Below are 23891 nucleotides of genomic sequence, written 5' to 3'. Positions count from 1 at the left end.
TCGAAGTCCTAACGGACGGTTCACAGTCTAAATCGTGGGTTACTAGCTGATTCACCAAATCATTCAAGTAACATGCAATAAGCCACGTGTCATATTAATCCGGAATCATCTTCTATATATAGAAAGACATTTTTTTGAGAATAAAGACAACACGTTAATCACGGAACAAAAGGACACAAAAAAGGAAAGGACGTAGGTACTGCCTTGGAGGATCTGAACAGTTGGATTAGAATTTTAGGGTGACTACTGTAATTAGAGGAGAGAAAGATGCTGACTAGATTCCAATCTAACGTTAAAATTCGGCAGAACCTCTGTAAGAGCGAAAAATCTCCAAATCCTCTCATTCGTCTTCTGTAGCGCACTCTAGCTCTCGCTGTCTCTCTCTCTCTCTCTCGCTTGCTCTGTTCCTGCTGCTTCGACAAGCTCTAGTTTCATCAATGGCGTCGACGGAGATTCAGAAACCTAAGGAAACAGAAGTCTCCGAACCACTTACTATAAAAAACCTAGACACAGTTATTCACCAGGCATCGCTTACAGAACGTCTCGATCCATCTACCGATCCATCTAGTCGACCTTCTGATCTTGCAACGGATGCACCGAAGAAGGAAGGAGAAGAACCAAAGGAAAGTTTCGCTGTGATAACCGAAGCTATGATTTGTCCTACTGATGCTGCCGCCGCAACTGTGTCCCATCTTCAGAAAAAGATCCGTCGTGCAGAGCGTTTTGGGGTGTCCGTTCAACTCTCGGAAGAAGAAAAGCGGAACTCTCGAGCGGAAAGGTTCATTTTTCCTTATATTTTTCTCCTAATATATTTTACTGCGGAGGTTTCTGTGAAGGAGGAGGGTTTAGTGTGTTCTATGATAAATGTTAGGGTTCTTGCGGTTTACAGCGTAAATTGCGTTATTGCTGACAATTCTGGGTTTTCTGTTTTCCCTTTGTTACTTAAGCATTAACTCTTTCGGCTAAATTTGGTGCTTTAAGCATTTGCAAGCTTGCTATTAGGGAACTAGAAGAGTCTTAGTTGTACTTCCCGGTCCCATCATTCGTGGACATTTAGGTAGGAGTATATTTGTAAGGATTTGACCTAAGATTGTGCATTTTCCTACTCTTTATGATGTGCTTTCTCTGGTCAAAGGCAATGGATTCCATTACTTTCAGCTTTTGAAATTGCTCGAGTTATTGTGGAACTTATTTTGGTTCGACTCTTGAAGATGCCACATTTACTGCGTTTCTAGAGTGAATCCCATATTCTCCAACTCCATCTAGATTCATGTGATACAGAACACCAAATTGGTTGCAACTAGGGCTGTAAACGGATCGGATTCGGCTCGAATAGTGCTATATCTGCATTCACATCCGATTAGCTATTGGACGGATTCGGATAGTGCTAAACGGATACGGACACGGATACGGATCGGATATTTTATCCGTTTACATGTAAATATAGCTTTTCGGATAGCTATAGCCTATCCGTATCCACATCCGTTTAGCTTTCGGACGGATTCGGATAGTGCTAAACTGGTATGGAAACGGATTTCGGCTATTCATTTACACCCCTAGTTGCAATTGCACTCTCTGTTGTCGACCATGTAGTGGATTGGTTTAAAGAGATAACAAGGAGATTCATTAGGGATGTAAATGGATATTCGTAAATCCGTATTCGATCCGTGTTCGTATCCGTTTAGGAGAATCCGAATCCATCTGAAACTAATTGGATACGAATATGATAATCCCCCTATCCGACCGATTAATATTCGATTCGTTTAGCAGTCCGACTGTAATAAAATATCTGAAATATAACTCTGTGTTTGTCTATCCTTTTAAGTTACTTTATTGGATTTTGTTATCTTATTTTTATAAATTTATAAGTTAAGATAATGTGATTCTTTTTCTAGATTTGCTATTGGTTTATATATATTGTTTTATGCAATGTGATACATGGAATTACTGAATAATATATCTATTAAAAACTCAAAAGTAAAAAACGTAAGAAAATAAAAGACTAAGAAAAGTAGAAGAAAGGGTAGTTATTGAACTCTCAAGTCTCAACCCTAATCCTCATCATAAAAACGGTAAATATGTCAATGGATAGTCGAAAAATCGTATTCGATCTGTATTCATATCCATTTAGGAGAACCTGTATTCAAAAAATAACTATCCGAAAATTATCTGAACCCGACTGAATTCGATCCGTTTACATCCCTAAGAGTCATGCCTTTGGTTTGGATGGTGGCTTGAGGTCTTTGTTACCAATTCGTTTTGAAACCAATGCAGTGGAATGCTCTCTCAAGAACTCTAGTCCATTTCTTTTTCCTCTGTGTGTGTGTGTGTGTGTGTGTTGGGTTGGGGATGGGGGGATGGGGTTCATGAGAAATTGGTCAGCCAATGAAGAAATGCAGCTTCTTCCACTAGACTATTCTTGTGAGGTATCATCAGGACCTTAAAGTGTTGAGGATTTGGACTTTATTGTAGTAACAATCATTGGAGGAAATGAGAAAATAGCTCAATTGAACTTGACTTAGGCTTAGCCCAAGTACTGGGAAACATTGACGACTCTTTCACATGAAAAAGGGCGTACCCAGTGCATGAGGCTCCTGCCACTGCAGGTCTGAGGTGGGTCATATTGTGCGCAGCCTTAACTCCGCTTTGCGGAGAGGCAGTTTCCTGATTCGAACCTGCAACCACTAGGTCGCAATGGAGCAACTTTACTGTTGCACTGAGACCCACCCTCTATTGATGACTCTTTCACATAATATGATAACTGTTGGATTGTTGTAGAGCAAAGTCCTTGTTATTGGACATGGTTTATGCTGTCTGTTCTTGTTGGTTGCTAATGGGAAACTTATTGAAATGGTAACTTTTCCATGTCATCTGCACCAATGTATACATAATACATGACACTCAATTTCTCTGGAAAAAGGTGTACAATAACATAACCTCGTATTTCTTTGAATTCCTGGTTTAGATGAAAAGTTTGGCTCTCTATAAATAAGAAGGTAAGCGATTGGATCTTGTATTTGTGCTTATCATCAATGAGTCCCTTTAATGTGTTTTTATCAAGGACACCCTTACTTCGCTTATGGGTAGGTCTGAAAAAGTTAACTCGGTTTAGGATTTTATCGTGGGAAGGAAAACAATTAGAGCTTTAACTGTTCCATCCTACTCTTTTTTATGTAACTTTCAAGCCTGGAATCTTTTAACTTTGACGTTTTGACATTAAGAGGGGACTTACAGAGACTACTTTGGAAGGATTTCAAGCTTGAAAGTTAACTTCAGTAACTGGTAAGAGTAGGATGGGGGGTGTGAACCTAAATTCATTGAATTTTGAGATGTGGAGGTTGAGGTTTTTTGCAGTATGTCTTTTAAAAAAACCTACATATTCTTGGAGGCTGGACCAGTATGTTGAAATCTACTGTGGCTGACCTCCCCGATCTCTATATCTTAGTTATAAGGATTCTGTCACTTGTCAAAGAGTTGGAGATCTAATGAAAAGGAAGTTTCCTGTTGGAGCCTAGTGTGACTACAAAGGACCATCTGGCTTGCCATGTATTAGTGCATTCACAAAGGGAATGGGGTGAGCCGGGGGGATTGTGGTTAGGAAAATTGTAGCATGTTGCATGTGGATTGGTTTAGATATGGAATTTTAGGTGGCAGGTGAGGCTCCTGTCCAGTCAATTGATTAAACATAGCTGTGATGTAGAAAAGGATTTGTTGGATTCTTCCTGAGTTTGTGAATGTTTACAGAAATTGCATGGTTAAGGTGATCAGATTCACCCATGGATGAACTTGTGTGGTGTCAGACCATTGAATGTTGGCAATGGTCTATTTTCTGTATCTAGATGCAAACCTAAGACCTCTTTGCAGTGTGCCTCTGTGATGAAGGAGTGACGTGTGGCTTTAACAATCATGAGGACCTTCGAATCGGAAATCTGACTCATGTCGAGTACCAAAAGCTCTTCGTCTTCACCAACTATGTGAATTTTAGAATCTAATGGTTTATACATGTGGACTTTTTTTTTTTGTTTTTGACACTGAAAAGTGGAAGTAATGCTTCTTTACCTATAATTCATTCAACTTAAAATTTTTTGTTTTTGGGGGGGGGGGGTGTGGTGGTTTAACTTGGAGGAAGTTCTACGTCTGATGCTTCAGGAGCATCAAAAGGGTTTTGCCTCTTTCTGCAAGTGTGTTGAAGTGCAGGGCTGGGGGAGTTTGACTTATTTTTTCATTTATTTGGGTGGGTGACCCAGCACTTTATTGCAGAAGAAAAGATAACATGGTACTTCCTTTTCATTAATCTGACTGGGTAGAGAATTTCTCAACTACCTTTTCAGTCATAGCAAAGTTTTGAGGATATGTTGTTTTTCTACCTGAGCTGGGTGTTGCGAAGAGACATCGTCAACCTATTGTGGAATTGGTGGAATGCTCCCCTTGAAAAATAAACAGGACTTCAATGTTCGTACAGTTTCATATTGGTGCTTAGCTTATGGAACATGTGGGGGTAATATTTACTCTCTCCCTCTGATCAGCAACAGGAAAAGGTTTATTAGGAGCTTAGGGGCTTACTGCGTTTTCTTGCAACCTTATACTTGTTTATAATCAGATGTAGGAGAGAGGTGGCTTACTCTTGTTCTCCTCCCAATCTTCATTCCCTGCCCAATTTAATAAAGTGCTGAGATGGTGCTTCTGCTTGGGCCTCATCAGACTCAATTTTTATAGCTGTTTTATGTCAATTGGCAAACCTGCAATATGGATTGTGAGAATGGCAAGTAACGTTCTTGATGATCTTGTGAGAGGAGTTGTTAGAAATATTATGTGTATTGGGGATTTGATTCGTTTGTGAGATATAGCCGATTGTATTTTCTCTTCCATTGCTGTTTCAGGTGAAGCTATGCTCATTGCTTGTAACCTTGCTTTTCTCTTGAATGAAATTATTAATTGTTAAAAAAAAAGAGGAATGCCCAAGATCTTTGGTTCTATCTCAAACATGTCATTCAATTGGACACATAGATCAGCCATTTCCTTGCAAATGGGCTAGTCAAGATGGAGTAGACAATCAATGCATGGTTGTCGATCTGATGTTGCATTATTTGGCTATAGAAATTGTAGAAATTAGTGAATGGCTTGATTGATCAATGAGATCAGTCAAGCTCTCTATTTATAATAATAATAATAAAAGAGATTACAAAGGGAAACACTGTTCACGACACTGTTCACGTGAACAGTATCACAGCCCAAATATAACTCTAATTCTAACTAGTTAAATAGAGCTAGAATAGAACTAGGAAAGGGAAAATAACTAAAATAGAAATAACACCCCATGGGTCGATCTTATATCATGGATCGACCCATGTCACACGTAATACCCAAATACCCATATTCCAACACTCCCCCTCAAGTTGGTGCGTAGATATCAGTCATGCCCAACTTGCACACTAGAGGTTGAAAAACTTTTCCACTTAAGCCTTTGGTGAACACATCAGCCAACTGTTCCCCAGATTGCACATAAGGAACACAAACCATCCCATTATCCAGATTCTCCTTGATAAAATGACGATCAATTTCAATATATTTCGTCCTGTCATGCTGCACTGGATTATGGGCAATGCTTATTACTGATTTACTGTCGCAATAGAGTCGCATAGGCAAAGTAATAGGAATACTCAAATCTTGTAACAAAGTCTTGAGCCACAATAGTTTACAAATACCAAGAGCCATAGCTCTAAATTCAGCCTCTGCACTAGAACGGGCCACCATTGTTTGCTTCTTGCTGCGCCATGTAACACAATTTCCACCCACAAATGTACAGTAACCTGTGGTGGATTTTCAATCATGGGAACCAGCCCAATCTGAGTCAGTGTAGGCCTCAATCTGTAGATGATCATGACGAGAGAATAATACTCCTTTACCAGGAGCCGACTTCAAGTATCTCAAAATCCTGAATACTGCTTCCAGATGATTAGACTGGGGATCATGCATAAATTGACTGATAAGACTCACAGCATAGGCAATATCAGGCCTAGTGTGAGATAAATAAATTAGTCGCCCAACTAGCCTCTGATATCTCCCTTTGTCCACTGGTTCACCATCAGTGTCTCGGAAACGAGCATTTGTCTCAATGGGAGTATCCACAGGAGAACAGCCTAACATGCCAGTTTCAGAAAGAAGATCTAGAGTATACTTGCGTTGAGATAAGAACAGCCCTTGAGAAGAATGGGCCACTTCAATCCCTAGAAAATAGCGAAGTATGCCTAGATCCTTAATCTCAAATTCCTTGGCCAAATAATTCTTCAACTTGGAAATTTCAGCAGGGTTATTTCCAGTTACAATTATATCATCGACATATACTAGGAGGAGAGTAATAATGCTGCCCGATGTCTTGATAAATAAAGTGTGATCTGCATTGCTTTGTTTATAACCAAATGTCAACATCGCCGTCTGAAAACGACCAAACCATGCACGTGGTGATTGTTTCAGACCATACAACGCATGCTTAAGTTTACAAACCTTGCCATGAGTTGCAGTAGATGAGAACCCAGGAGGGGCATCCATATATACCTCTTCCTCTAATTCACCATGGAGGAAGGCATTTTTAACATCAAGCTGCTGTAGACTCCATCCTAAGTTCACAGCACAAGAGAGAATTACCCTGATAGTGTTCATTTTGGCAATAGGTGCAAAAGTCTCCAAATAATCTATCCCATATGTCCGAGTAAATCCGCGAGCAACCAGCCTTGCTTTAAAACGATCAACAGTTCCATCAGCTTTTTATTTAATTACAAAGACCCACTTGCAACCAACAGTCTTTTTTTGTGGTGGAAGTGTGACAAGATCCCATGTACCACTCTTCTTTAGAGCTAGCATTTCTTCGATCATGGCCTCCTTCCACCTAGTATCTGCAAATGCCTCCTGCCAAGTCTGTGGTATGGAAACAGAGGATAAAGAGGAAACAAAAGCATGAAATGATGGGGATAAAGATTCATACGAAACAACTTGTGATATTGGATGTTGCGTACAAGACCTTTTTCCCTTTCTAAGAGCAATGGGTAGATCAAGTGATGGATCAGAAGTAATAGGAGAAGTAGCAGCATCTAAAGGATTAGAAATATTACCAGAGGAGGTGTCATTCGATCCTGGGTCAGAGGACAACTCTTGGTTTGATAATGCTGCAGTGGTGGGCTGTTGTTGCCCTTTTTCTTTCGATAATACTTTGTGTGAAATCTTTCACCGGCTGTACTGCTGCTCCCCTTGAACATCATTATCTAAAGGTACATGATAGTCATCAATAGGTTTATGTAGAGGAGGAATGGGAATCGGCACTTCTTCTAGAGTAGGAATGGACTCCCCCTGAAGAGGTGCCGAAGATGGAAAGAAAGCCACGGCCTCATGAAAAACGACATCCATGGAAACAAAAACACGACGAGATGTAGGATGATAACATTTATACCCCTTTTGGGTGGGAGAATAACCAATAAAAATACAGCGGAGACCACGGGGATCATGTTTGCCATGGGCATAGTGGTTTTGAACAAAACAAACACCCCCAAAAATTTTGGGAGGAATAATATAAGAAGAAGACCCCTTCAAAAGATCAAGAGGAGATTTATAGTCAAGTACCCGAGAGGGCATCCTATTGATAAGATAAGCAGCTATTAAAACAGCCTCCCCCCAGAAATGAGAAGGAACATGCATTTCAAACATAATAGAGCGAGCTACATCAAGAAGATGTCTATTTTTGCATTCAGCCACTCCATTTTGGGGTGGAGTGTCAACGCAACTGGTTTGATGAATAATACCTTGAGTAGCAAGAAATAATTGAAAGGCTCCATCTAAATATTCACGACCATTGTCACTCCTGAGAGTTTGAATGGTAGCTTGAAACTGAGTTTGAACCATGCTATAAAAGACTTTAAAACAGGAAAAAATTCATTCTTGTGTCGCATTAAGTAAACCCAAGTGGTGCGTGTGTGGCAATCAATAAAGGTGACAAACCACTTAAAGCCAGAAATAGAAGAGGTACGTGAGGGACCCCAGACATCAGAATGAATCATAGAAAAAGGCTTAGAACATCTTTTATTTGAACTAGAATAAACAGAACGAGCTTGTTTTGCAAAAACACAAGCCTCACATAATAAAGAGTGAGGGTTACAATGTTGAAATAAAACAGGAAAAATCTTAGCTAAGGTTCCTAAAGGTGGATGGCCCAGTTGACGATGCCATCGGTGCAATTCAGATAAATGATGTTCAACGGAAGTAGCAAGAAGAGCCTGGCCGACATAGTAACGAAATGAGAGATAAGATCATCGTCAAGCAAGTAGAGACCACCACGCATTTTACCAGTTCCAATCCTTCTCCCTGTCCCCAAGTCCTGAAAGACACAATGTGAAGGATAAAAAATAGCTTTGCAATTGAGATCAGATGTCAAACTACTGATAGAAAGCAAATTAGAAGTTCACTTAGGAACATGTAAAACAGAGGACAAAGATAAAGAAGGAGAACAATGGATGGCTCCCTTCCCTGAGACAGAGGAAAGAGAACCATCGGCTATTTTAATTATATCTTTGCCTGAACAGGGAGAATAACGAAAAATAAATTGGATTGACCAGTCATGTGGTCAGTGGCTCCGGAATCGATTATCCAAGGAAGAGATAATGCCGAAGCACAATGACCAGCGAAAGAAATACCTGGTTTGGAGAAAACATGGTTCGATTCAGAAGAGGGAACCACAGTCGAGGTAGAGGTAGGTGCAGATGAAGAGGCGAAGGTAATCATCATACGACGAAAGGCAACAAGTTCCTCTGCAGAAAATGTGGTAGTAGGGGCTGTTTCAGTAGCTTCAGAAAGATGGGCCTGTGTGCCACCACGACCACGGCCACGGCCTCGACCACGACCACCACTACGACCATCAGAAGAGTCAGATGGCCGACCATGTAACTTCCAGCAAAAATCCACAGTATGTTGTTCCTTTCCACAATGAGTACATTTAAGAGGTTCCTTCTCAGACGAGGAACGTGTACTAGTACTAGAAGAGCCACCTCTAGAAGAAATTAAAGCAGATCTCTCTGGCTGTGTAGTTGGTAACATGGTGGAACGACGAGTATCTTCCAATTGTATCATAGAGTAGGCTTGCTCCAAAGTGGGAAAAGGTGAACAACTCAGAACTTGAGACCGAAGCTGATCATATTCCACATTAAGGCCAGTCAAGAAAGTGTATACTCTGAATTTATCCTACCTGAGCTGAAATTTGGTAATATCAGAAGAACAATCAAGCTGAAAGTTATCATAATAGTCAAGCTCTTGCCACAGGCTACGGAGTTCACAGTAGTATTCAGATAAAGTAAGTTCACCCTGTTTGGTTGCATGGAGTTTTCGTTGAATATCATAAACTTGTGCATCATTCCCTACCTAGGAATAGGTACCGTTAACAGCTTTCCAAATTTTTGCGGCTGAATCAAGTAGTGTATAGCCACGGGCAATGGATGGAGTCATTGCACTGAGAAGAAAAGCCATAACAAGAGAGTTGCTGGAACTCCACTTGTCTTGTAATGTACCAGCTTCACTTGGTTTGACAGTGGTACCATATATATATCCCTTATAGCCCTTTGAATCAATGGAAAGAAACATTTATGTAGACCAAAGTAAATAATTAGTGTCATCGAGCTTTATCGGGCTGACTGGAAAAGAGGGATAATCATGATGGGTCCCTTGTGTAGAAGATTGGCCAGTGTTGGTGGTAGCAGTGGATGCAGCTGAATCAGGCATACTGATAGAACTTCAGTAACCGAGAAGTGCAGGAATTTGCAGAATATTCTGCAATAGGCAGCAGTTCTTCAAAATAAACTCTGCGGGTTGTATAAAGAAACAACTACAGTGTTGTCAAACAAAGAGAGGCTGCAGATTTGTATACAGAAAAAAATCTGCAGGGCTTAAAAAAAAAATACTGCACTACTGCAAAAAAAAATCTGCAGATCTTCAACAAAAAGGCTGCTGTAGGTCTTCAAAAAAAATTGCTGCAGGTCTTCAAAAAAAAGGAGGAAAGGAGTCTGCAGATCTTCGCACAATATGGATTTGCAGGTCTCGAAAAAAATTCTGCAGGTCTCGAGAAAAAAATCTGCAGGTCTCGAGAAAAAAATTTTCAGGTCTTAAAACATCTGCAGGTCTTCTAAATAAAATTCTGCGGTGCTTCAGTCTTCAAACATGGAGAAAAAAATACTGCAGGTCTTCGAGAGAAATAAATCTGCAGGTCTTCAATCTCTGAGAAAAATAAATCTGCAGGTCTTCTAAAAAAATTCTGCAGTGTTTCAGTCTTCAAACATGGATCTCACTGTGCATGGAGATCATAAAATAGGATAAAGTAAAGGAGGTAAACTCTAGGGTAAGTACTAGATCATATTTAGATCACCTCAAAGTACTGCCCGCATGAAATAATGGAAACGAGAGAAGGGAACAGAGAAGGAGGGTCTCGGTTGATTTAGGGTTTTAGGGTAATGGGTTAGTTGATCTAGGAGAGATCAATTGTGGAGGGAGACGATGGAGGAGAGCAGAATTAATTTCTCAGATATCGAGTTTAGGCTCTGATACCATGTAGAAATTAGTGAATGGCTTGATTGATCAATGAGATCAGTCAAGCTCTCTATTTATAATAATAATAATAAAAGAGATTACAAAGCGAAACAGTGTTCACGACACTGTTCACGTGAACAGTGTCACAGCCCAAATATAACTCTAATTCTAACTAGTTAAATAGAGCTAGAATAGAACTAGGAAAGGGAAAATAACTAAAATAGAAATAACGCCTCATGGGTCGATCTTATATCATGGATCGACTCATGTCACACGTAATACCCAAATACCCATATTCCAACAGAAATGTTCAATGGTTTCTCTCTTTGGAAGCTTTATCATGCTTATCTTTATATCTTGTGTTATTAATAAATGGAACTACTTCCTGTGGTATCTTTCTGTGTTGAGGTGGGACAAGTTAAAGGGAATGGTGACTGTCTCTCAAGGTTTACACCATAAACCTATGTTGTTGATTATTAATAAATACGCATGATTTCATTCTGGATTTGAGTTTGCCCAAAGAGGAAGATTTTGCATCTTGGTTCACTTGCAGCAGTCTGAGATCTTGGGAAATTGGGAAGAGCTAAATGTGTCCTATAAACAGTAGATTACAACAATTTCTTTTTGAAGGACATTGTGGAGAATGCAGTCTGATGTCTAATTGTCGCTTGTTCTCCAAGGAAAGAGGAACATTGCTGGAAGTTATATCAATCAATTTGGGGTGGAGTGAATCAACAAAGAGTGGACAAACCTCACTGACGTGTGGGGGATTGGTGTATTTGGTGTATGTTGGAGGAGATATTTCATAGTTGATACCCAAAGTCAAGAGTTGGGGGCGTGAGAGGGTGCCTTGACAAGGGATATTAGCAGGGGAGAAGGTTGCTGGAAGAGGTCGAGGGCTGTCTAGTATCTTTTGGCAGTACTTCGTGGATTTCGTCTGTGTTAATGGTTGTGGAGAAGTTGCCTTAAAATTTCTTGGGATGGATCAGTGTTTAGTGAGTTAAGTGTAGCTTGATGTAGTTGTTCTTTAGCATTTCCCTCCATGTGAGGGAATCTTGGTTTTCTGTTAGTTTTGGCTGCCATTTTTGTTCTATTGTTGTTAAATATCGCGATTGATGTCATTTCCCTGGTTGTGTTGTTCCCTATTTTTCGCCCAGCAAATAGCCTCTTCTTATTTGAGAGTTACTTCAACCTGAATCAGATATATGCTAATTTTTTAAGAAACAGGCTATAGAAAAAAAAATTCTGCGACTCTGTCCATTGCTTCTGACAGGCTTGAACATATGAGTTCTCTGGTTGGAAGGGACTGAAATTGCAACAAAACTAAAATGGAAACTTTTATAAGCATTATGAACAATGATTGTGTAACTAACCCAGAATAATTTCAAATCTAGTAGTTAAATTTCACCCTTTGCAACCAAATTCCTTTCATATGAATAGGAAAATAAAGATTTTTCAAAAGTTTATTATCGTATTTGGTTAGATAATAAGTTAGTTTCAGATTCATGATTACAAAAGGTTCTAGTTTTGTGTTTTAATCCCTTCATTTCCCTTACTTGCAATCAGACAAAGCCTGAGTCAACCCAAGGTCCTGGCAGGTTCTAGACTCCCGGCTAACTCAGCTTTTTACTTGCTTTGTGGGAATCCTTCTATGCTAAAGGATCTCTCTCTAACTTTGAATTTTCTAAATGTGGGATTTGTTTACCAATGGTGCAAATGCATGTTCTAATCCATTGGAAAAGGAAAAAAAGGGGGGGGGTATTGGGTCAGAAGACAATGTCCTGCCTGATTCCATCTTAGGTAGTTACAATTGGAGGCTAAGATATTTTATTTGTTCCAGTTGTTGGGCATCAACATAGTTGTCAAAGCCTCACCTAGGCCCCAAGGCCCTTCAAAATGGCAAGGCCTGCAGTTGCCTAGTTTTTCATGGCTTGGCCTTTCCTTGGTCGCCAAGGCCTCGTGTAGGTCTTTCCTTGGGCACCAAGAAACATTGCCTTTGTCGCTTTGGCCAGGTTTTGACCTAGGCAGGCACCATTTTGGGTCTTAGTTTAATGTATGGCCATATGATTTTACGGTACCTTATTGCAGCTTTTTCGCGTCTTTAAGGGGGTTAAAATTTAAAAAACAAATATATCCGAGTCCTAAAATCAGGGTTATGAGAAAAATTAACACTCTTTAATTACATTTTATAATGAATGTTAAATGATCATTGATTGATTGGTGAATGTATTTGTCTCCTCTTTTGTTTATATGCATGCCTTGATGAATAAAGTGAGGCATTAAGCCCTTGCCAGCATCTTGGCACCTTGAAACTTTGACCAAGAACTTTTTTATTGAACAATAAATTGCATTAGGTTCTGCTTTGCTAAAACTATGGGGTACATGTTATTTTTTTTTTTTCTTCCCTGTTTAAGCTTGTAAGACATGGATTCTATCCTGTTGTCAGGTTTGGCACTGCACCTGCCTCACATGGATCAAATGTCTCACAGAAATCTGAGGAACAGAAGAGGAAAGCTAGGGCGGAGAGGTCTCCATTTTTGCACAAATTTTCTTTCATGAGTCACTTGTGCTGCCAGTATATTGGATTCATTAATAACTAACAGATCTGTATCCTATGCGCAGATTGTGGTAACTACTAGAAAGGCTTTGAGCCCATTTCTTTATGTTGTTTCACAGGTTTGGGCTTCCGTCACAGTCGCTGACCAATGAGGAGGCAAAGAAGAAGGCTCGTTTAGCCAGATTTGCAACAGTTTCCAAGATGGATAATGCAGATGAAGAGAAAAAGGCGGCAAGAGAAATCAGGTCTGTATTTTGACTTTTATGTTTCCTCCTATGTTGGTGCTTTCATCAACTATAATTGTTTTATTGCAAGAATGTTAGCTTGGGGTGCCTGAGCTTTGTATTCGGAGCTGACAGGTTTTTGTATTTTCTCAGGTTTTCAGAACCTTCATCTGGTGTTTCATCACAGGTCAGTGGGAGGGCCAATTCTGTGCAGGTCGTGCCTTTTTTATTGCCTTATTGGGATAACTTAACTGGGTTTAATGGTTGGTACATTTGCTTTACTGATCTTTCTGTTAATTGTTAATTTCACAGACGGCTATTGTGGGTAAGGTCCATGGCGGGACTTGAGGATGGGGGCTTTATTTTAGAGTAAGTTGGTTCTGATATTCTGTTTCACTGGCAATTTTGAGATCTAAAATTTCCAATTTGTTGCATATATGCCTTTCTCTACTTCAATTTGATGGAGACATTTATGTTTTTTTTTTTTTTACTTATTGAACTGTTCTTGAATTATATCAGGCTCTCCCATTTGGCAGATATGATCTTCTGGCATTTTGTACTTCCCCTGATGGCTTTTTAAGCCAATGTTTACTTTTGCATATATGGACTTGCAAATGACTAAGGTTGCAGCTCTGCTAGTTCTCATACAATCATATACCTCTTCTACAAGGATGGAGAAAAATGTTGGCGACAGGGAGATGCTTTCTTTACGGTGATGCAATCTGGATGTATTTATGATGTGGGAGCTGGGAAAAAATCATGGACTGTTGGACTGGAGGGATAGATAGGTTCTTGACATGACTGACATTTTATTTGTTTTAGCTCCAATTTAAATTGTTTTATTTACAAACATTATTTATCGTCATTGGAATGATTAACAGTGCCTGAGTTTTGAACTCGGCTTCTCCGGGAAAATGAATGGCCGTTGCTCTGTTGGAGGAAATTGTGCATATGAGTTTTAAATAGGGTACTCTTCGGTTCCCCGAGTTGCCATTTATTAATCTTTTCAGTCTCTGCTAATTGTGATTTCTACACCTCTATATTATCAGGAGTTAGGGAAAGGTGGTAAAATTATTGTTCACTGCTTTAAGTCTCTCCTTTCTACAGTGACCCTTTGTTCACAAACCTCAACTCTGAAGTCAAAATTCAGATCAGGACGACTTGCTTCTCTAAGAAACTTTATAAGGTTACTGGGAATTGTTTTGTAGTAAAGTAATAGAATATTGTAACCTTTCTCCCGTACTCCCTTCTTTGGCCTTTGCTTTCAAATGTTGGAGCCACAGTAAAGTTAATTCTACAACAAGGTTTAAGTAAGTGGAATCGGCAATGAGATCGGCCGTAGCCGCTTCCAGACTGAATCCTAGAAATCCAATATGGATTGACCGATCAGTTCTGTAGGAATCTGTATAGGGCTCGTTGATTTGGCAGATCTGATATCGAATTTTAAAGAACTCTGTTTTACGAAGAGTGGTGGGTGTAAATGTCTACTCTGGATGAAAGAACAAAAGATGGCAAAACATTCTCTTTTGTCTCCTGGTAACCTGACTGCCCAAACGTATAGCAACTCTAACACGATAAATTAGAGCAAATCCGAGTGTTGCCCCTATTCATGATAAGTTGAGAAAAACTCTTTGAGATGGCATGGACATGTCCATTGGATGCTTTTGAATGCTCTAGCTTGTAGAAGTGATTTCTTTCAAATTAAAGGAACATATTTTTTTTATGAAACAAAGTGTAATCACACAAACCACACACCAATCCCAAAAGGTTAGCTGACTTCTGGGACCGTGGAGAAGTGGTAAGGAAAAACATGTATAACTTAGGACTAGAATCTTGTATGACTTTGAATAGAGTTGATTGGAGAAATAGGATCCATATGGCCGACATCATTCTATTGTGATAAGGTTGAGTTGAGTTGATGCGATAAGATTGAGTGGAGTTGATTTAAATTCGTATTATTTGTTCAAGTTCAGGATGCATTTGATATTCCTTCCAGTTTTATAGAATAATTCTTTTGAGATAACTTTTTTTTTGGGGGAGGGACCAATACATTTCTGGTGTATATATATGCACATGGAAGGAAAAGGAAGTGCATTACAGTTCGTATACAGGGGCCTCTATGTGATCAAGGAGGAGAGAGTGTGCCAGTCAAGAAAAAATATGTGTAAAATTTTCTTCTATTTTATTTAAATTTTATTTTTATGTTATTTTTACAGTATCATAAATGATTCCTACAAAAAATGACCAACTGATTCTTAGGATAAAAAAAGCTGTCTTAAACAGAACCCCTCTAGAAGAGCAAGAACTCAAATAATCATTGTGAAGAATCAATTTGTGCCAAAAGCACAATTCCATACAAAATCATCTGAGAAGTGGACACCCTGTAATTGGTCTTGTTTATGAATTGCCTCCTTTTAAAATAACCATTTGGATGGCTCTTGATGCATTTACATACAATCAAGTTGCTCTAACTCTTAGTGTGGTTTTAGTTTTTTGATACATTCAGATGATTCCCAATTTTCCTTAGAAACCAAATTATGGTTCTTGTTCGAGTTTGGTATCCAACAGCATCAGTCATCAAACCAGACTTTTGTAATTTTGAGTTACAGATGCTGAGAAAACCCAAAGCTGTTAAAGATGGCCTCTGTTCTAGGTTTTGTGCCGACCCCAGCAATTTTTACAAAGATTTTTTCCCCAAAGCATTCTCAGCTTAAATCAACATCTACTTTGTCTTGAGAGAGCCTGAGGTTAGTATACATAAATAATTTTTTGCCTTCTTCCTTGTACAAATGGGGAGAAGGAATCAAAAGAAGATGTAGAACTTCTTACTTCTTGGACTAGTATTTAGCATGTGTGGGCACCGCCCCGGCTCCTCTGATTGAAATAGAAGAACCACCACATGAGCTCCGGCTAACAAGATCAGGGTCTAAAAATAATACTATAACTGTGATATCATCGTGGAAATGTCTTCTCACCCCTCTCTCAATCTTTTTTAGGTCTGAGTACCTCATTTCTCTTTTTCTAGCTGCTTCTTGGAGTGCAGTTTTAATGAGTCTCCGAGCAATCCCCTGAACAAATAAGGAGGTATCAACACCAGCAGGCAAAAATACCATTAATGAAACTCAAAGTGAGCAGTTCTAATCTCACATTTCGTGGATGGTGATGGACAATGTCAACAGCCTCCTGATTGCTGAGGTGCTCCCATAGACCGTCAGAGGCAAATATAAGAAACTGATCTTGAGGGTGGACTTTTTGAACTAATATTGATGGCTCAGCACTAAGGATTGGTTTGTGGAAAGGTTTGGGCAGTCTAAACCTTGACAGCAGAGGTTCTCTGTTGAACTCTGTCCTTTTCAGATAGGCATCACCAATGGATCTTGAAACCTGCAAGTGACCAAAGTGATTTATCACAACAATGCTTTCATACAAGAGGAATTGTTCTGTGAGGTTTTTGTTGCAAAGCAGAAACAAGTTATCCTCATTAACGATGTATTTTGGTATACATTTTCGGAATAGATTTTGGGTCTAGAATGCATTCTCAAACCCGATTCTTCTCTATTTTCTTGCTTCAGAATACATTATAGACCCAAAAACTATTCCAAGAATACATACCAAACACAGCTTAAAAGTAGCATATGGTGCTAAAAATGATCGAGCACCAATGCATAGGAAAGAAGCATGGGAAAACTAAAAATGAAATAGGGTGCAAAGAAAATCACCTGTATAATGCCCTTCACACGCCAAACCTTGTGTTTTAAAACTACAATTTGTGAATCATCAGGATGCAACAAGTGCAGCTCCTCTCTCACAGATTCGATACTTGCATTATGCTCTGTTGACAACTGCATAGCTCTGACCTCTTTGGTGGCCATCTCTGATCTCCCTAGAACTGCCCGAGAATCTCCAGCATTTGCAATATATAACAATCCATTACATATTATTCCAACCAAACAGCATGAACCCACTGATGCAATTTGTGGGTTATTTTGCCACTGCTTCTTTACGAATGATAAGAATTCATCCTCTGTTGTTGAAAATGCTTTGCTGATAACAGCAGCTGACATCCCCTGATTTTCTGATGTGAATTCTGCATGGCAAATTATTGTCGAGTCAGAAACCATAATTAGCCATCTCTATTGACTGATACATTCAAAGGGAAAAGATGGCTGCACAAGGAGATCAAAGATTTAACTCGAAGGTGCATAGAATTGGAGTAAGGATTCATGGCTCAAATTTGATTCTTTCCTAGATTTGTCTGTCCTGGTTACTAAATTTCCAGATTAATACAAATCTTACAGTAGAGTCATTACTTTCAAAACCTAAAGTTGCTACACCTGTCCAAGTAACTGAATTCCCTCTAGGAAATGCATTTTAAGTGACATGGGGAACATCTTGGATTTGACCCTCGTGAGATGATTTGTAGTAAAATAAATTTGATTATGGTACTCCTCATTTGTCCAACATTTTAAATTTTGTGTCCTGGTCATGAATCCACATTTTTCAGAATAACCTTAACATCGAGCTGACCAGCTACCGACCATTGGGTTTCTTATATGTAGAACTAGAATTTGTAGGATCAGTATCTTTGGTTTCATAGTCAGGAGCATAATAAGTCAACTTATAATCTCTAACACCAGTTTTAAATCCGACACTTGCTTTAGTCTCTGTTTGTGATGACATAAGTCCCTCAAAGCAATTTGTTATGAAATTTCTGTTCAATTATGAACAAAGACATGAAAGTAGCTGACAACTGACATGATAACTATGGTGGGTATTTTAGTAGAGAGAACCAAAAATAGACTATGCTTGATAATCCCACAAGTCATACATGCTGGCATCTAACTGAAAGTTTTTCAAAATAAAAAATGGAGTAATAGAGAGTGATCAGATGAAGAACATACTCTTGAGATTATGAAAGAGGTGGTCATTTATGAACCGAGAAGCCTCTGGACCTCCATGACCATCATAGATCCCAACGAAAGTCCCTTGTGGACCTGTAATGAGTGAGCTCAATGGCCCTGATTCAAGTTGACTCTGATCCTCCAACAAATTGTTGGCTTGAATTACTGCCATTGAGAATTCGCCATTAACATGGTGACCTGAATCCTTGTACCATAATAACCCCTCCGTCCGGCCGCTTCCATCTTCGCTCCTACTAGAATCGTAGCCCCTTCCGGAAGGCTTCCAACAGAGTGTAATGATGTTCATTAATCCAGATGATACAGATGATACCATTACCTCACATCTTTCATCCAAACCACCCAGCAGTTGAAAAATTTGTCAATTCAATATAAAAAAATTGAGACTCATACCCAATTTCAATTCCAGCTTCTGCTTTGGTTTTAAACTCACCACCCAATTTCGACCCAGACCCAATTTCAATTCAACTTTCCATCCAGATTTGGAACCCCAAAACTTACTGAACCTAAATACCCACGAGCAAAGCAGAACCCTGATACCATTAACACGTCCAGATCTCCCAGAAAAATGAAATGGGTATGGGCAGAAACCACAGTGGATGAGTCTGGAACAAGAAATTCAAAGATTTTTAATACATATTCAGAGAGTTTAGAGGGATGTTCGTCTGACATACCTTGAATCTGGTTGTTGGGATTTTGACAGCCTATGTGTTTCATCTTCTACTGGCAGCATTAGCTGGACAATCCCATCTAGATTTCTCGCGTCACCTTTTGATCAAAGAGATCGGGAGTTGATGAAGAGAAGGAAGTGAGATTTGGAATTTTTCGGATGAAAATCTTGGTATTGTTGTGTTGTTGTCAAAGAGTGAAGATCTCAGAAACAAATAGCAGAGAGAAACGGCACTTCTGTTCTTACTTCCTCTTCCTTGTTGAGAGGAAGAATTAACTCAATATAAATCTCTGATTTCATTTTCTCTTCTCTCTTATCCCACGAGCTAAGCTCTCTTTCTCTCTCAATGCTTTAATCCGTGCGTCAGTTGATTTTCAAATTCGTTGGTTGATGTTTTGACCTTGACAAAAAAAATAACCCACTTTTTTAGGCTGCTTTTCCGCTCATCTCTCCTAATTCTTGTTTTCTGGTTTGAAGTGTGACCTTACCAAATTGAAGGCAACGCAGAGACATAAATTAACCTCTAGAGAGAGAGACCCAGACCCCAGGGGCCAGGGGTGGGCGTCTGGTCATGGAGAGAAGAAGGAAATGTTATCCAAATTTGTGCTCAAAACCTATTTAATCTTTGATGAGATTGTTTTTTTTTTTTTTTTGGGCAAATATAAGTTTATTCATCTGAACGAGTAGAACTTATGAGGTTAGAATTACACAGATCCTGAATCCATGGATTGGAATATGATCATTCTATCCTACTCGTTATGGATAGGGCTTTCCGAACCAGAGAGTCAACCGAACTGTTACACACTCTGGGCGTACATTGGAACTTACAATTGTGAAAGTAGGAGGCTAAATGGGTAATATCATTTACAATCGGCTGGAGATCAAGGCTGGTTGGGTGGTTACTCTATTCAAGGCCAAAATGATTTCCAAGCAATCAGAATCAACCACCAAATCTTCAATTCCTTCTGATAAGGCTTGATGAGATTGATTAACCATTACCCTTTTGAAGTTGTAACTTCTGTCTTAAAGGAGGAGCCTAGGAATCACGTACGCACCAGAACCAAACTGAAAAACTACAGTGCACGCGTTAGCCCAACGGTGCTCGTAGATTCGCTTTACTCCGCACAAGTGCTTGCTGGATTTGTGCCCTAGCTGATCTATAACCAAAGAAGCAACGGCTAGCTGATCTACGACCAAAGAAGCAACTATGAGCTGATCTACGGCCACTCTTTCCCGGTGGTCGAGCTGATCATAGAGCACTGTTGTGCGTTAATATGCTTTGACGCGGGAGCACGCTTATAGGTTGCACGCGCTTTACAAAAATAGGGGCTTTAGCTGTAGTGGGGCCCTTGATTTTTGGCTTCGCCGTATCTTGCTGGGAATGAATGGGAAGACTGGAGTAGTATCTTCATAAGCCGAAAGGAATTAGTCTCCACTAGCGTCAAGAACGAACAAGAAAAGAGTTACTGATTGGGTAAGATAGATGGAATCAGTGTTGTGAGGCAGCTCAAGGATACATGAGCCACACTTTGACACTATTCCTCATGAAGAGACATGGGCTGGGTGGGTATTCAATTTTGAGAGCTAAGTAACTCTATTGATAGAGGGCATGCCTTGGTGCAATGGTAAGGTTGTTCTATTGTGATCAAATGGTCATGGGTTCGAGTTTGGAAATAACTTTTATGTGAAAGCAGGGATAAAGCTGCTTACATTATGACCCTCCCCAAACCCCCACAATGACGAAAACCTCGTGCACTCAGTATGCCCTGCCCTTTGTAAAACTCTATTGAGAATTGGCATGGGCAAGGTTTTTTTTTTTTTTTTTTGGGGTCTAGCTATCAAACATTTTCCATGAGACTTCAACTACAGCAATTAGAAAGGGGAGGAGAGGGGAGGGGAGGGTGCTTAAGGCATAAAGTGGGGATAAGAGAATTGAATCCGTGACTTCTAGGGAGCCTGCACAAATCAAATGTGATAGTAATTGTCTTCAGCATGGGCAACTAATCATAATTGTATTTTGGTGCAAAATTAGAATGTGCTCCTTCTTTTCTTTGTTGCACTAAATTTGTGATTCATGAATGTGACTTGGTTGGGCACCTTCGGTGTGCAGCCACCTAATCTGTATGTTCTCCTTAGGCTCCTAGTTGCAAGCGCAAGGAATGTGAGGAAAGTAAAATTGGTTTTAAAAATAAAGAAATTTTTTGTAATCGATCCAGATTATGATTGTGTAACTTATTTGAACTCTTATCATATAATTATATTCATACCAAAAAGAAATATTTGATAATTATACTTTGGGAGAGAGTTGGGTTCGCTGCCGACTTTCGTTAAACTAGTGGCATGCACCAATCACAGTGTTGGATACAGGAGGGCAAATGAGTGTTTTCCAAAGGGGGAGGAGAGAGGATGACACATGCTGGGCATCGGCACCTTGCCCACGTAAAATAGAATCTTTCACACAAAGATAATGGGAACATGGAGGAGGCATCACACGGTTCGTATATAAAGGGGTCCACATGTCAAGAAAGAGAGTGTAAGAAGGGGCATGACACCAATAGTGTAACTGCAACCATCATTTTAGCTAAAATTTAATGACTAAATTTGAAAATATTTGAAATTAGTCACACAGTCGTGTTAGGTAGTGATTAAAAAAGTTTGCATTTTTTGTTTTAAATTAATTTCAGTTTCCCCTCCCCCCAACTGTTTATTTCCCTTGCAACCAAACAATGCCTTAATAGTAAGCTTATTAGATTGCCACTTTCGATAAACCAACTGTTTATTCGTGCTTGAGCTTGATAGCAACTAGAAACAAAATATTTTGATCATAAAGGTTGATGCTTCAAAAATAAAAAATAGACTTGGTTACCAATCACTGTTTAGGTGAGTTGGAAGCAGCACTGGTGGTATTTGTGAAATAGATGAAAAGTAGAAATAAGTTTTATTTAAGTATGGGAAAAAGAAACACATGATGCATACATATTCTAATGTGCGTTTTCTTAAATAATGAGATGTGGGGTCCACACTAACACCTTTTTTTTCTACTTCGATTCATGTGGGCTCCATATGGATGCCCTCATATGAATGGTACCATTCTCTGCACTGCTAATAGTGTGACATGCATATTCCTCTTCGCACTCGCAGCGTAGAAATATTATTGGTGATATAAAGAAAATAGATACTAATGCTCCATGCACTAAACAAGCGTGACAGCCATGCATGAATCATGCATGTCTGAAAATGAGATCCATAGTTCTAAGCTGACTAGTTAATTTAACTCATTATAGCCCATAGGAAGAAAAAGGAGTGTGCCTAATAAGTAACCCAAAGGCCATGGAAGATACTAATATGAGTAGGGGATTTTTTCGCTCTTAGCCTAGCCTATCATATCTCTTATGTGAAACAAATGGGCATAAACGATGGAATGCCTCACAATTCATATGAATCAGACCCTACATAGTCATGAAGGAGAGACTGTGTCAGGAAAGCCTTATATTACGTGGTGGAAAACTTCCTCCTCTTTCCGTCCTCTCTTTTGTGATGTGGAGGGGAGGGGAATAAAAGCCGGCCTAACCCTCAATGTAGAAAGTCAATTCACATACCCAACTGGAAGCCTCAAAAAATAAATCCAATTCTTTAAATTGGGTGATGTTCTCTGTTCGGAAGGGTATGGAGGCACAGGCTGCACCCAGACACATGGGGTACTAGATGGAACGGTCATTTCAGACATTTAGGAGAGCAAGGGGGTGAACCCTACCACTTAATTCATACCATGGTGATTACGTGAGACTTTATATAGTTGTTGGAGATAGCAGAGACCTTATTGAGACATGGAACTTTGGATTTATATGTTTACAGTTGTCACTCAGCTTCATTAGTCCATATGGCTTTGTTGTGTTTCCTGCTTCTCTCCTTGGCTTTTGCTTTTGCTTTTGTTAGGTGTTATGGGGGCTAGCTTTTGAGCAACTAGAGAAGAAAGAATGACTTCTCTTAGAGTGTGAGAAAATGTCAAAACAAGAAGAAGAAGAAGATGGCTTTTGGGTTTGCCCTAACTATTGCCTTATATTGGAAGTATGGGAGGGAATGATATAAGCCTTCTCATCAGATCTTAGTCAGGCAGGGACCACTGGTGTGTACGCCGGATTTGGTGAGGCGTGAAAAGATCACCTCACCCCTGCCTGAGCGCTTCACCCGAGCAGGGGTGAGGCGGTCTTTTCACGCCTCACCAAATCCAGCGCTGCACATGCAGCCCGGGCAAGATGCTGAACAGAATCCTTTTGATGTGTATGCCCCCTTGGCACATAATGCAAATAGGTCAGTAAAAATGGTGAGGAAGGATTTACTCTGCTCCTGCACAGCTGAGAGTTCAGCCATTGATACTAGCTATAGAGGTTCAAAGTCATATCAAATTAATGCATTCTTGTAATTTTCCACAACTTTGAATACGACTTTTAATGCATATACCGGCAGGGGTGCCAATCCGTCGGTTTCACCAATTTTGGTGTACGAGAATGAGTGAATTCAAAACAATCCAATAAGGGTGCATCAGTTTGAATTCAATTTGGATTTGGTTTGGTTTCAGTTTTTGTTCGAATTTTTTATCGGTTTGGAATCGAATTGGGTTCGATCTACCATGTAAATGTATCCATAAGTATGGAAAAAATCGCTATTTATTAACTTTGGGTTGGTATCGGTTTTGGTTTGGTTTCAATCTGGTTTTCTAAAGTTGGTTCGATTTCTTATCATTTTTGTGCAGTTTGATTTGGTTTGGTTCGAGCTGGGTTTGATTGGTTTGGTTCGATTTCGGCGAGGTTAGGGTTTGACACCCCTACATATACATTAAGGTGTTAAAATCGGATGGAAATCGGTAGCTTTCCAATTCTCCTTATTTGACCTGGGCCAAATTTATACTGAAAAAACCCTAGATGCTTGGAATAAACCAATTTTAGGACCGATCTAGATCG

The 23891-nt window shown here is 39.6% G+C and overlaps 2 protein-coding genes across 7 annotated transcripts; one reads left to right on the top strand and one right to left on the bottom strand.

The window, feature by feature from the left end:
- Positions 1–380: 380 nt before the first annotated feature.
- On the top strand, positions 381–14088 carry LOC122651808 (protein MODIFIER OF SNC1 11-like). Of its 6 annotated transcripts, none has more exons than XM_043845353.1 (6): positions 381–778; positions 13007–13087; positions 13237–13362; positions 13495–13555; positions 13654–13710; positions 13965–14088. In XM_043845353.1, exons 1-5 carry the CDS (start codon positions 438–440, stop codon positions 13687–13689), a joined length of 645 nt encoding a protein of 214 aa, XP_043701288.1. In that variant the 5' UTR covers positions 381–437; the 3' UTR covers positions 13690–13710; positions 13965–14088. The 6 variants fall into 6 exon arrangements, with proteins under 6 accessions (XP_043701288.1, XP_043701287.1, XP_043701286.1 ...); XM_043845352.1 differs by having other exon boundaries at positions 13878–14088; XM_043845351.1 differs by having other exon boundaries at positions 13861–14088.
- Positions 14089–15901: 1813 nt separating this feature from the next.
- On the bottom strand, positions 15902–19413 carry LOC122651807 (probable protein phosphatase 2C 38). The gene is made up of 5 exons (XM_043845348.1): positions 18935–19413; positions 18243–18586; positions 17061–17428; positions 16489–16725; positions 15902–16409 (listed from the first exon to the last, which is right to left on the bottom strand). The coding sequence occupies exons 1-5, from the start codon at positions 18991–18993 to the stop codon at positions 16179–16181; spliced, it is 1239 nt and encodes a 412-aa protein (XP_043701283.1). The 5' UTR covers positions 18994–19413; the 3' UTR covers positions 15902–16178.
- Positions 19414–23891: the final 4478 nt, after the last annotated feature.

The sequence above is a fragment of the Telopea speciosissima genome, chromosome 2 (assembly GCF_018873765.1).
Source record: "Telopea speciosissima isolate NSW1024214 ecotype Mountain lineage chromosome 2, Tspe_v1, whole genome shotgun sequence".
NCBI lineage: Eukaryota > Viridiplantae > Streptophyta > Magnoliopsida > Proteales > Proteaceae > Telopea > Telopea speciosissima.
The sequence above is the reverse complement of the archived record's forward strand: the minus strand, read 5'-3'. Positions and strand labels throughout refer to the sequence as shown.